The sequence below is a fragment of the Thermobia domestica genome, chromosome 6 (assembly GCF_964235325.1).
Source record: "Thermobia domestica chromosome 6, izTheDome1.hap1.1, whole genome shotgun sequence".
Taxonomy (NCBI): Eukaryota; Metazoa; Arthropoda; class Insecta; order Zygentoma; family Lepismatidae; genus Thermobia; species Thermobia domestica.
Genome location: NC_137459.1, coordinates 96808615 through 96822218, shown reverse-complemented (window position 1 = coordinate 96822218; position 13604 = coordinate 96808615). Strand labels below are relative to the sequence as shown.

The window sequence follows — 13604 nt, the reverse complement described above, 5'->3', positions numbered from 1 at the left end:
TTAAGGCACTTGGCCAAAATTTGCTTCCTGCTTGAGTAATAATAATAATAATAATAATAATAATAATAATAATAATAATAATAATAATAATAATAATAATAATAATACTGACTGAATGATCCGGTGCAGTAGTTCCAGATATGACCCAATAACGCCATTATTGTGCAATTATGCCAACTACGTTTTGGTGAAATAGATTTTCTTGAGAGGCTTCGTAGGAACTATAATCGAATTTGTCCCTGGTAGTTTCAACTCACGGTAGGACATAGAACTTCTAAGTGACGAATGTACGAGTACCTTAAAATTAATTAGAAAAAAATGGTCTAGTAGGTTGCTGGTAATATCTTCCTAGCGACTAAATTTTGTATGAGTTGTATAATATTCATTCTTTTGAACTCATGGGTCTAGTTTTAAAAAATAAAATGCAGTGTTACCGAATTTGTACTAAATTTCGTGATCTTGCAATTTTTTTTCTTTTAAAAAAACAAAACATATCTTTATTTGTAGGCTGAGTCGGAGAGGCTCGTTGGAGGGCTTTTCGAAGAAAACAGTGAAGTTCCTCAGTCAACTATTTCACAGATTCCAATGGTTCACCCAGACATTGGTTTTATTAATATGCTGCGTTATGGAATGTTAGCATTAAAACTTCTTCCAGAGAACAGTACTGCTAGTGAGTAATTTATAACATTTATATTTACAAATTCAGAAACTAAAGGGTGAAGAAGAGTGATAATGCATGCTATTTACTACTTTTTGAATCCATGGTCAATACTCAAAAGGGGCAAAAATAACTCTTTTTTAGTTGTTATTTAGACTTTATCAAGATTGGTGTAGGAAATAGAAATAAAATCACTGTGAATCCTTATTTATTTATTTATTTATTTATTGAACAAATTCCCAGATACAGCATAATTGTGCCATTTTACACAGGGAAATGTCAACAAGCGGGGAAAAAAAAGAAAAAGAATGAAAAAATAAACAACAACAGTGACATCAATAGTATTAACAAAGAGTGCACAAGTAATATTATTTGGCCAGCACACGTTTTATTGCTCTTTCAAACACCGGGTAGCTCGAAAAAATGTCCACCTCACTAGTTAGATTATTATAATAGTTCGGTACTCGGTGAAAAAGAGACCTCTGTATAATTGTCAACCTAGGGCGTGCAAGATGGAATAGGTGGGTATTCCGGGTTTTGCGGGAAGGGACATGTAAGGATAGTTGTTGAATTAGGGTTTCTGATCTTAGGTTCCCATTAACAATCTTATGAAGAAACTTCAAATCAGAGTTATTTCTGCGTACTTCCGGCGTCTGGATATCAAGATATCGCAAAATTTCCTCCTTAGGTAATATTCGAAGTGCGGGAACAGGAAAACGTACTATTGCAATAAAGAAATTGAGAATAGACTCAAGTCTAGAGAGATGTGTAGGTGCGGCCATGGCCCATATGAGAGAGCAGTATTCGATCTTGGGTGCTATTAGAGTTTTATAGAATGTTATTAATGATGCCACAGTACGTAGTTCAGTGAATCGGTAAAGAAGCCCCAGCATACGCATTGATTTCTTAGCTATTGAGGAGATGTGGTCAGAGAACGAGAGTTTTGAATCAAAGATGACACCAAGATCATTATGACTGGCAGAATGTGTTATAGGGGAATCGTTAATATGGTGTTTGGAGGGAACAGGAGACTTTTTCAGAGTAATTGTAATACTGTCACATTTCTTACTGTTAAGTTTCAATTGCCACATTTCACACCAGTCTACAAGATAATTTATGATATGTCTCTATATAATTTATAATCGTCAGCAAAAAGAAAAAGGCCACTAGGATTAACTGATAGGTGAGAGTAGAGATCGTCCATATACAGGACAAATAGCAGGGGCCCTAGTACTCTTCCCTGAAGCACCCCCGAGATCACAGGTTGGAGGTTAGAAGTCGCCCCTGAAAGAACAACTTTCTGTTTACGACCCTTTAGATAGCTGGTGATTAAAGAGAGAAATTTACCATGTACATTAAACCTATTGGAAAGCTTGTGGAGAAGAAGAATGTGACTGACAGAATCAAAGGCCTTATGTATTGACAATAGACTCAGCAATAACATCAAATCGATACAAAAACCCGGTATTGTGCACTGTGAATATTTTTGAAAGAGCAAATAAAATATGTAATCCATATAATTATTTATTTATTATCACTTATGGAAAGCTGTGTACATTGTAGTAACAATTTTCGTAAATGCATGTAAAATCTGTCTTTTTCCATAAGAGTACTTCATTATTTTGCATGTAATTGTGTGGTTAGAATTGTTTCCTTTTAATTCTTGTATATTAGATCGTCGATCTCTTTGCATATGTTAAATAATCGTATGTAGAAATATTGTAGACATGTGCGTATTATGTGTGAGAAAATAAAATCGTAGGTGTTTGTGAGCTTGTAGGTACTTGTGAGTTCCGAGGATTGAAATGAATATTTAACAGGAAGAGCTAACGAACTCATGTGGTTTCAAGTTTATACGGGTGTACGCCATGGCATTTTAGTAATTCTGATATATTTCGATATGTCAGTTCTGAGACTTCTCATTACATCTGTATGTTTCTTACCATATTTTATTATTTTCCCTATAGTTTGCTTTTGTAGCTATTTTTTTGTGTATAGTATGTGCTGTTGTGTAATAGCTTTTTGTACATATGAAGGAAAGTACTTTTTTTTAATTCTTTTCATTTTTGAACTTACCCGATAACAAGTATGTTTTGTTTCCGTTCAGTACATTAATTTGTTCAAAATCTTGTAACATTTTGTTTTGTTTTTCTGTATGTACATATTATTTGTTTAACTTATTAAACGTAGATTCTAAGTACGGTCGTGGCAAAAACAATAAAGCTCTTCGTGGGTAGTTTCGGCAATGTCCGAACACTCGTATCCTCTTACTAGTTAGTGACTTTGTAAGTAAATGTGTATTCACCAACGTTGCCATAGTTTTGGTCTCCGGAATACTCTGATTTATGACTTAAACATGTGGGTTTCGGAGGCCACTTTCCTCTCTTTCTTTTCCCCCGTTCCCGTGGGTTTGGGATTCCACTTTGCTCTTTTCTCCCTCGCCAACGAAAGGTAAATGCTCTATTTTGTGTTAATGCTACTTAAAAAAAAAATAAATAAATAAATAAATAAATAAATAAATAAAATAAAAGATTTTCACATACACTACCACATCAATATTTTAATATTTCAGAGTACACCATATTTTTATTGTTTGATCTATCTATAGCAAGAAATCATGTGTAATATTTACTATTTAATGCAAATGTCATAATTTATTCTTAAAAGTAGGTTTTAAAATACAAAATATACACCACTTTAAACTATTAAGAAGAATGAATTCTGTTATTTATTTATTTTGCTTATTTCAACTTTGTTTCGATAAAATTAAGAATATTAATTAAATAAGCTGTACTACCGTTCTGTTTAACCTAATCTCGGTTTAACAGAAGCCTTAAAAGAAATAAGCATTTACTCGTGCACGACTTTTATTTTTAAAACACCAACAATGAGCAAAATATTTGTTTTTAAATGAGTAAAACAAGAAACGGCTTTTTGCAATCGATTTAGTGTCCCAAAAATACGTTTTAATCTCCTTCTTGAATTCGCATAGTTTGGAAGTTTTAATTATAGTGAAATGATACTCACTTCTAAAATTTTCCTTATTTTTGTTGTTTCTCTCTCTCTCTCTTTTTCGCGCGCGCACTCCCCCCCCCTCTCCATTCGGTCATCATATTCTGTCTTTAAATCGACGGACTTGAAAGTTCAGTGGTTTTCTTCGTAGTAGTGTATCTGTTGTGGAGTCAGAACCTCACTCTTCTCTTGATTTGCACCGAAGCCATATTCTTCTGTTTATTGCTCCATTCACCCAGTTGCCTTTGTTCTGTTTCTTCGCTTACTATTCAAATCATTACAAATTCTGTATATATTAACTTACTTTTATCTTTCTGCTTTTATTTTTATTTTTATTTATTTATTTATTTATTTTTTTCATAATGCTCGCCGTAAGACTTTCTGTTATGATAAATTGAATAGTCTATGATGAGTTCTTCCGAACATGGAATGATGGTGAATAAACTGTGATGGAGTAGAGTAGTTTGTGTAGGTTGGCGGAAAGGGCGCATGGTTGTAAGAAGTTGTACGAAAAGGAATTAGAGTAACAATGCTTTCTTAACAGAACATTTAAATATTTAGTATCCTTGAAGTAGAAGTGTTACACATGCATGTATCAGTAAATAAATATTAGTTTGGTCTTGAACAAAAGCAGTTAGTTTTTTAATTCAAATTAAATAACAGTTACGACGAGAAGGACATGTCTAGAACATGGCAGGTCCAAACTCTTTGAAACTTTTGAGGTTGAAAACCTAGAAATAAGTGATTATTTAGACAGATTCGATCAGTTTTGTATCACGTTAGAATTACCTGACGCAAAGAAGTGCCTACATTGATCGCATCAGTCGGTGTGAAAACATGCATGTTATTAAGAAACATTTGTGAACCGGAAAAGATCCAAACTGAGACCTATGAAGATAATCAAAAATAAGCTAGTGCTGCACGTAAACTAAACAAATTTCTGAACGGTACAAATTTAGATATTTGACAGACAGCAGGTCAGTCTGTCACCGAATTCATAGTGGCGTGTAAATTTGGTGCCTTTTTAGAAGTAGTTTAGGCATCAGTTCATATATGGAATACATGACAATAGCGTCCGTAAGAGCCTGTTGGCAGAAGACAATATGAACTTCACACTGACGGTGCAAATAGCAGTGCAAGCAGATAGTTTTGGTAATGACATGGCAATAATGCAAGAGAAAAAATCGCAGGACGTAGTCCAAGTGAACGAGTGGAGTCACTGTCATGGTAGGCCAAAGTAACCTAAAGCAAACACTGGTAAGGTACACTAGTAACAGCGTCAATAATAACAAAATAGAACTGTACAAGAATAAATACGTGTGTAGTAAATGTGGAATATGCATCAGATCGATAAACTATGGACGGGTTTGAAAGAACAGTTCAGTGAAAACATCTTTTCTATAGGAGCGAATATAGGAACAGATGAAGTAACATTTGCAAACAAGCTAACCAGGAAAATCAAAGACTTTTTTCTTATTACTAATAATTTGTATTTTGTTTTTAAACTAGTGTCCATGGGATCATAATATGTATTCTTTTGTGTGACAATAACTATATGAGTTTAGACCTTTAAATTATGACAAAATTCAATATAATTACCGTTCTTCTTTTCAGATATCATTGTTGTCACAGATGGTATAATAAACGTTCCTGATGTCAATGTGTTCGACTCTGTTCTGATTCAGTTACGAAGCAGTACAGTGTCGTGTTCGTTTCTTCAAGTTGGAAGCAAATTTCATCCTCATTGTTGTCGTGGATTTGTTCCATACTCTGATCTCATGCAATTTATAGCTACAGCTACACTTGGAACGTACTTTCCGAAAATTCCTGCCATTGTAAGTCATTTTCTTAATTAGTTACGTTGAAATGTTGTTTTTTAAGGGAAGTAGATCAAAATTGAAACCAAATCCAGATAATATGCTGATTTCTTTCTTTATATTGTACCAACTTTTTTCACCTTATGTCTCCTACATTTTATATATCGAGTATCAGGATATATTTGCCTCTTAATATTTAAAATACAATCACTAAATTTAGTTGTCACACGAACCAAACCTAACAGACCGTAATTTTATATTAACAGTAATACAAAAATACAGTATAATAAATTTCGCTCGTTAGTTATATTTGGCTTTGTCATTTTCAACATTTATTTCGTTTGTAAAATTAATACGAAGAGATTGTGACAAACACAAGAGCAAATAAGGAGATAGATTTTAACTGTAGGATAATTTTGCTTTTCGAACGTTAATAGATATGTTAGGTATCACGGAATTTAGTATAACATTATATGATATTCGATTTAATATTGTGATTTAATTTCAACTAAAGATCTAATAATTTTTTGATAGATACAATGTCAGTAGAAGTGTCTTCCGAATCCAAGAGTGGGGAAACTTTTTCTTTATTTTTAAGCCTACATTGAAAATGTCCATTTCCCAAGAAGGCTTCATATAATAGTTTTGAATAGACCTACTTTTTGTAGTTATTTTACAGTTATTAGTTATATTAATAATTTACGTGCAAGTGTATAACACTGTAACATATTAAAAAGAAAAGGCAAACAAAGGGTCTATCCTAGTAAGATAGTAAAATCGGCCCTTGATCCAAATTGGGTTGCTATGGACCCAAAAGGTTATTCTTGACCTAAAACTACCTCAAAAAAATATTTGACCCCCTACCTCCTCCCCTTACCGAATTATTGTATCATATATGCTCAAAATTGAATATTGTTTAATTTTGGTGGGGGTAGTACAAAAATTTTGAAAGTTTCACAGATTGTAGATACTATCTAGATGCAAATGTGCAACTTTTTTCAAAACTATCGATGCGTATTTTCTTTACTTTTTTGCGTGTTGAAAATTTCAAAAAATTGTAGAAACAAATTTTGGGGAGGACACGTTCCTGATTTTTTGGTTAAAAAATTTGTTATACCCTTAGGTACAACATATTTTTTCGGGGCCTGAAAGTGATGGCAACATTGTCAAAAAGAAATAAAACTGAAACGTGTTTTTCGCACAGTATTTCCACCATTTTAGGGCTCTCAAGGTGAGGGCCTCTTCGAAAAATTCTTTGCCAAAGTTCACAATTTTCCTTTCTCTTGCGTCCCTTCTGCTAGTGTCGTTCTTTGGATGCTTCGATTATGTCCATTTCGGAATAGAAACACCAAACATATCTCCGTTACAAAGCTTCAACTTCAACCGATTCCTGCAAAGTTACACATACCTCGCGTTGGTTCCTCGTATCTATCAGTGCTTGATTCAGTGGCCGCACACGGTGGCGCTCTCTACCGCGAGCTGTGTGTAACTTTGTTGTACAAGAGTCGGTTGAAGTGGAAGCACTGTTACGGAGATATATTTGGTGTTTCTGTTTCTAAATGGACACAATCGAAGCAGCCGAAAAACGACAGAAGCGAAAGGGACGCAAGAGAAAGGAAAATTGTGAACTTTGGCAAAGGATTATTTGAAGGGGGCCCTCACCTTGAGGGTCCTAAAATGGTGGAAAAACTGTGCGAAAAACACGTTTGTTTTCAGTTTTATTTCCTTTTGACAATTTTACCATCGCTTTCAGGCCCCGAAAAAAATATATTTTGCACCTAAGGGTATAACAAATTTTTTAACCAGAAAATCAGGAACGTGCCCCCTTCCCTTCATTTTTTTCTACATTTTTTTGAAATTTTCAACACGCAAAAAAAAATAATAATAATAATAAAATAAAAATAAAATAAAATAAAGAAAATACGCATCGATAGTTTTGAAAAAATTGCACATTTGCATCTAGATAGTATCTACAATCTGTGAAACTTTCAAAATTTTTGGACCACCCCCACTAAAATTTAAAAATATTCAATTTTGAGCATGTATGATACGATAATTCGGTAAGGGGAGGGGGTACGGAGTCAAAAATTTTTTTGAGGTAGTTTTAGGTCAAGGGTAACCTTTTTGGCCAATGGCGACCCAATTTGGATCAAGGGCCGATTTCACTATCTTACCAGGAAAGATCCTTTATCATTCCTTTATTTTTTGCTCACCTAATGACTTACCTGAGGTTACTTATGTCGAGACAGCACCGGAATATCAGGTTCTAGCATGAACGTTTTGAATTACAAATTGGGCTTCGAGGTGCACATCTGTGATCCAAGTTCTCAAAATAATATTGTTTTGTCTCATGTCGGAGAAAATTGATTCTCAGAGATATTGTGGAAGAAGCATGGAATCGGTCGGCGTGCATATTCGCGAAGGCGAGAGTTTTCAGTCGCTAGTTTTCAGATTTGTGAGGAATCTTCTATATTATCAAACTGAGATTTTAAAAGGATATCATTTGATAGTTCAATAAACTCCATTTGAAACTTTTCTGGTGCTTCAGAAAATTCAAGTAAATGAAGTTGGAAAGCTAACTTCGAGGTAGTTTAATGCTTCTCAAGATCTATAAATCTCTCATCATATTCCTTTATGAATGAGTCTAAAACTGTGTAGTATATTTTAAATGGCTCAGAGGTATCTTCTCCGTTCTCATTCACCGCTTTGGCTAGCTGGAGAATTTTTTGAAATGTTGAACTTTGCAAACAATGATTTAAGTAAAGACTTATTTTCTTTTCTTTCTTTTTTTTTTCTTTTTTTCCGCATGACGTAAATAGATTTATCTTTGCGTCGAAATATTTAACTATTCCATTTTGACATAATATCACACAGAAATGCAGCATCTCGAAGGAAATTGACATTTGATGATTCAAAACTTTGTTTCTCAAATGTTTTCTCATGCAAAGCCAAAATTTTGGCTAAGATTTGGCCTTGTGATAACCACCGCATCTTTGAATAAGGCATGTCTACACTGAGAACCTCGTTGCCCAACGTGAGCATGTGTTGAAAGTGGCGATGCATTATATTATTTATTTGAATAAAGTTTACTATAGCGACATCCTTTTTCAAATTGTCGTTGAGAACAACTAATTTAGCACATAGATTTTGCTGACATAAAATACAGTGAAAAAGAATAAGAACACTGTCGTTTATGAGATTTTTCTTTGAGATATGCAGCGAATCCTCCATTCTTTTCAAACATAGATGGAGCAGCGTCTATACACACACACACACTAAATTTGTGAAACATAGTTCTATTTCATGAAATTTCTCTGAAGTTGTTGAAAACATCAGGGTCCCTAGAGCAAGTAATCTACCTCAAATTCTTCAGTTGCAGTACGAACAAAGTACAATACTTGAGCTGAATCAGTGACATCTGTTGACCCATTCAAGGCTACTGAATAATATACAGTGCCCTCTTGAATTTTTTTTTTATTTTTTTATTTGATCTGTTATGGTTTGAGCTAATATATGTTGACGATCTGTATTAATTCTTCTTGAGAAAGCCACGTCTTTCTATTAAGTTAAACATATCTGGATCTAAGCATCTTACAGTTTTATTAATACAATCCTTTATTAATCCTGCATCGCAAAACGGCTCACTTTTCTTTTCAAGCGAGTATGCAATTTTGTAACTGGTCAGTCATATTATTTGCTTGATATACTTTATATAAAAGTTTTTTGCCATCTTTTAACTTCTTTCATGCTTCATTTCGAGGTTCATCTTCTAACTTGGCATACTTATTTTTAATATGAGAAACATAGTGCTGATGCGTATTGTATTTCTTGACTGTTGAAATTATTGTTATAGAGCACTGAATTTTATCGTTATATTATACATCTAAATATTGTAACTCCCATTCTTAATTAAAGATTCAGTTTCTTCTTTCACGCGTCTTTTTAATTTTTTTTCGACATGGCAGGGATTCAAATAAAAGCATCACACAAGAATATTAATAAGTAAACGGTATATAATCACAAACAACGATGAGCATTTATTGTTCCCGAAGCACTCACAGATTATAACCAAAGTCAATATTTTATTTCACATTACTCCAAGATTAATTGCTACACCTTTGAGCATTTCTAATCCCGGTGAATTCCCTAAATAAATTAATATTTTGGGTGAAACTTTTTGATTGTCTGTTCTTTTTTTGTCGCATTATTGACAGACTATTTCGTTATTGCATTTTAGTAAACTATTATTTGACATATGTAACTTCAGAATTATATTTCATATTCCTTATATAATTTAGCATTTTTCACAAGCCCAGAAAGCTGCACTTTATGACTTTGAAGCCACATGCGGCCTTATGGACTCAGGTTTCCCATTCCTAACATTTTCCTTTTATCTTTAACTTTGGAACGAATGAACCAATTGGTACACTTTTGTTAAGCATAGAGGGGACGTAATTTCCTTTATTGTCACATAAATCTTATTTAAATTGAGTTAATCGTTTTGAGGCTGTTAACAAATGTACGTATACATACAAGAGTTACGTATGTGCTCTTACTTGTTCCTTTGTCATTAAGTATTTTTGCATGGATTATGTTAAAGCTTCATAATTTAATTCATTCGAACAATGCTTTGAATTACATTCAGCTGTTTTGTTTTTTTTTAATTTAATTAATTAATTAATTTATTATTATTATTATATTTTTAAGGAATCTGAATGTAACGGTAACGTCAATATATATCACAAAGCATTCTTCATGTGGAGTTTACAGAAGAATAGTCAATTTTTTGGACAGTTATATTGCTGTTACCAACTTAGGACGGACGAATGGATAGTCAGGTAAGTTAGTTTAACTCATTGCGTTTATGGAATATATACACAAAATTAAAACACTAGAAAATTTCAAAATTTCTTGCTCTTATTCAGGCAGTAAAAGAATTAGTAGCTGTTTGTAGATCGAGAATTCGATGGAAGAATCAGTGGAATGACCATATGGAAGGAAACAGGAGTACTCTGGGAAAACCCACGAACACGATGTCGTCCACCACAAACTAACTTGGTCGGGAATCGAACCAAGGACCTCACGCCCCAAAGGCAAAGGCTGTACCACTGAGTCACCGTGTCCCCTAAATATTTATAAAGTTCACTGTTAATAAATGCTGGGTGACACATATTATAATAATGCATTTTTCAATTATCAGCTTCTCAAGAAGTTTTATAGGCTACATCGTCTGGTGACGCCGTTTTGTTTACATGGAAGCGATGTAAGATGACAAAATAATAATAATAATAAAATAAAAAATAGAGTTGGAAATTTATATTTGTGATAACTTTTATACATAAATCGCCAATAAATGTCGAGAGACGTTTTTGCTGATACGAGTTCCAGAGCTGTTTTTTAAAGTTTGAAGAAATGCAGTGATGTGTTTTTGAATTGCTGTGGAATAAAGTATTCCATTCTTTTAAGACATTGATTATCAACAATAAATTTGTATCCTTGATTGCAATGTCATCATTTGTCTATTTGACAGATAACTCAGCGATAAAACAATGTACGAGAAGCGATTAGTTTGCTTCATTACTTTGCTGACGCGTTCTTCAAATTTTGATGATGATCTTGTTTTACTCTCTTTGTATTGATAGTATAAAAAAAGTGAGTATACTGCAACCTCTGCTTGAAAGGCGGAACTTTGTTTCCCACTATATGTGATTCCTATGATAGAGAAGTTTCGATGGAATGTTGTCATTTCAATGCAGATTTTAGTGGTTTTCCAGCTTCATGCAATCGAGGCTTCATTAAAGATATTTTAATTTGTTCCATGAGGAGTTTCAGGGAGGTAAGATTTTGTACAATTCGAGGGGTTTGTTCCACATTTCATTTATTTATTTATTTTAAGCAAGTGGGAAAAGTCACAATTTTACAATTTTAAAGTGCACAATAGATATGATTTTCAGAATATTTAAACAACTTCATAATTGCTGAATATAAAATTTAAAAATCTTGTGTAAGTTATACGTTTTAATAGTTATATATGTATGATTTCTGATTGCAAATGTGCACAATTCTACATAAGACACCAATAACTGTCATTGATGTACAGTACGCCAATTGAGACTAAATTTGTGTTGCTTTGTTTTTCAGTAATCAATGTTTTTATGATGCCAGAGAGTCAAGGCTGTTGAGGAAGAAGCAAGTTGAGGACAATCTAAACACCTCCTTGTCAAACGTGCTTTCATGCCGTCTTCGAGAAGGGTATACTATAAAGGTAAGGAATTGCTAATTAAGATCAAAAAGTGAGTGTGATTTCCAATCGTTTGTTGAATACCAATTGTAATGTATTATTTTATGTCTAGCATGTCAGCAGGGGACTTTTTTTTTTTTTTTTTAAATCAATTTCGACACATCATCATCATCAGGACAAAAAGTCAAGATTTGACGTAATGCTAGCGTAATAACGATACGATACGATTTGCTTTTGGATAGGTTGTAAGATGACTTTGGTACATCAAAGCCGAAAAAAAGATAAAGGACAGTAGTAAAGAGTAGGTACATTATACAAAAGAAGAAATTAAGCTGTATTAACTAAGGGAACTAGACGATAAGTTTGTTTTAAAGTTCCACCGCTGCCACATCTGCAAGTGATGAATGTTGATTTCGTACCTGTAATTAAATTCGATACCTCGCATATTAAAGGCGAAAGCGTTAACCATTTAGACATTCAAGATCCTGCAAGTTGCAGTTATAATGTTAAAAAAGGAAATAAAAAGATATTAAATTGGACGGGACCCACATAGCACACTACGTCCCTGGGATGTCCCATTTTGATCCCAATCATCCCATTCGGTTCCTGGGATTATCGGGACAATGAGAAGACATCCCATGGACGTCCTGCATGGGACGTCCTGAAGGATTCTCATGTAGGATGTCCACGGGACGTCCCAGATGGGACAGGAGGTCCGAGGGAAAACCAATAGACATCCCTTCGTGGTCCCGTTGAATAGCCCGTATCCCGGGATATTGCGGACATCTGGATCTTCTGCGGAAATCCTGTGGATGTCCCGGGAGCACATTCGGATAATCCCGGGATGTCCCGTCGTCCGTTGCGGGCTCAGTCTCGGACATCCCGTGGACGTACTTGTGCTATGTGGGGAATGTGCAGAAACGAACTAACACGCGTAAATCTGTTTGAGGGGTCTGCAGATTTCACAGTGATTAAAATTACTTAGTGTCAAAATGTTAATTTTTGGTTTGAACTTCCTTTCTCTATGTACTTTCTGAGTAAAATATATAAATATATCGAATCTGTTCTGCAGAATTAATTTTTTTCCCCATCCATTGTGATGTTAATCTGATTTTTCAGTGATTGTAAATCGGTCTGTTTCTGCGTCATACAGTTAAAATACTGGGATATACACTTACTATGATTTAGATGTGTCAAAGTAAAGTATTATAAAGAAAGTTTGTTTAGACCAGGGAAATATCTTTAATCGATTCTTATTATTTTTTTCTTCCTTTTTTAAGAATATAGCCATGACGGACAGTTACGTGGAAATATGTTTAGTCCTACCATGGAAGAATCAGATATACATAGAATATTGTGTTACTTCCCAGTGGCCTAGTCCAACAGGCGGTGTTCATTATGTTGTTTCTATTGAAGGTACGTTTATAGCATATTAAAAAAATTACGAGTTATTGTGTTCTTGACCTTATTCATTAAGATATTAATTGAATATTTTAAAATTCAGCTATGTTTAACTGTAGTATTTGAAAAAAAAAAAAAAGTGTTGTAGATTGAATATTAGTCCTTTGGTGCAATTACGAGGGGAAAATGTAGTGAAGTTACCTTCAAATTTCTGAATTATAGTGCGAAAATTTGGTTAGTTGACTAACTACTTGACAAATTATCTTTAGATTTGTGAGAGAGAATGTGACATGTGAGTGAGTGATCTGTTCCAAGAGTGAGGTACTTTTAAAATAAACAGTTAGCATTCTTCAAATTGTACTTTTTTCACCTCTAAACTATACTCATGCACAGTCCTTTTTCTATGGTGATATGCAACTGGAGTAGAGGCGTACTGGCGTCTTTCTGAGATTTGTACTTTAGCTAGAAAAATATT

General features: G+C 33.8%; 1 protein-coding gene across 2 annotated transcripts in view; it reads left to right on the top strand.

Annotated features, from left to right (window-relative positions):
- Positions 1-13604, top strand: part of LOC145688108 (KICSTOR complex protein SZT2-like) — a 373764-nt gene that overhangs the window by 25246 nt on the left and 334914 nt on the right. For both annotated transcript variants that reach the window (XM_081761856.1, XM_081761857.1), the window contains exons 7-11: positions 508-670; positions 5285-5505; positions 10195-10325; positions 11629-11752; positions 13009-13144. In XM_081761856.1, the coding sequence (XP_081617982.1) occupies positions 508-670; positions 5285-5505; positions 10195-10325; positions 11629-11752; positions 13009-13144 (775 nt within the window). The remainder of the gene's footprint in view (positions 1-507; positions 671-5284; positions 5506-10194; positions 10326-11628; positions 11753-13008; positions 13145-13604) is intronic.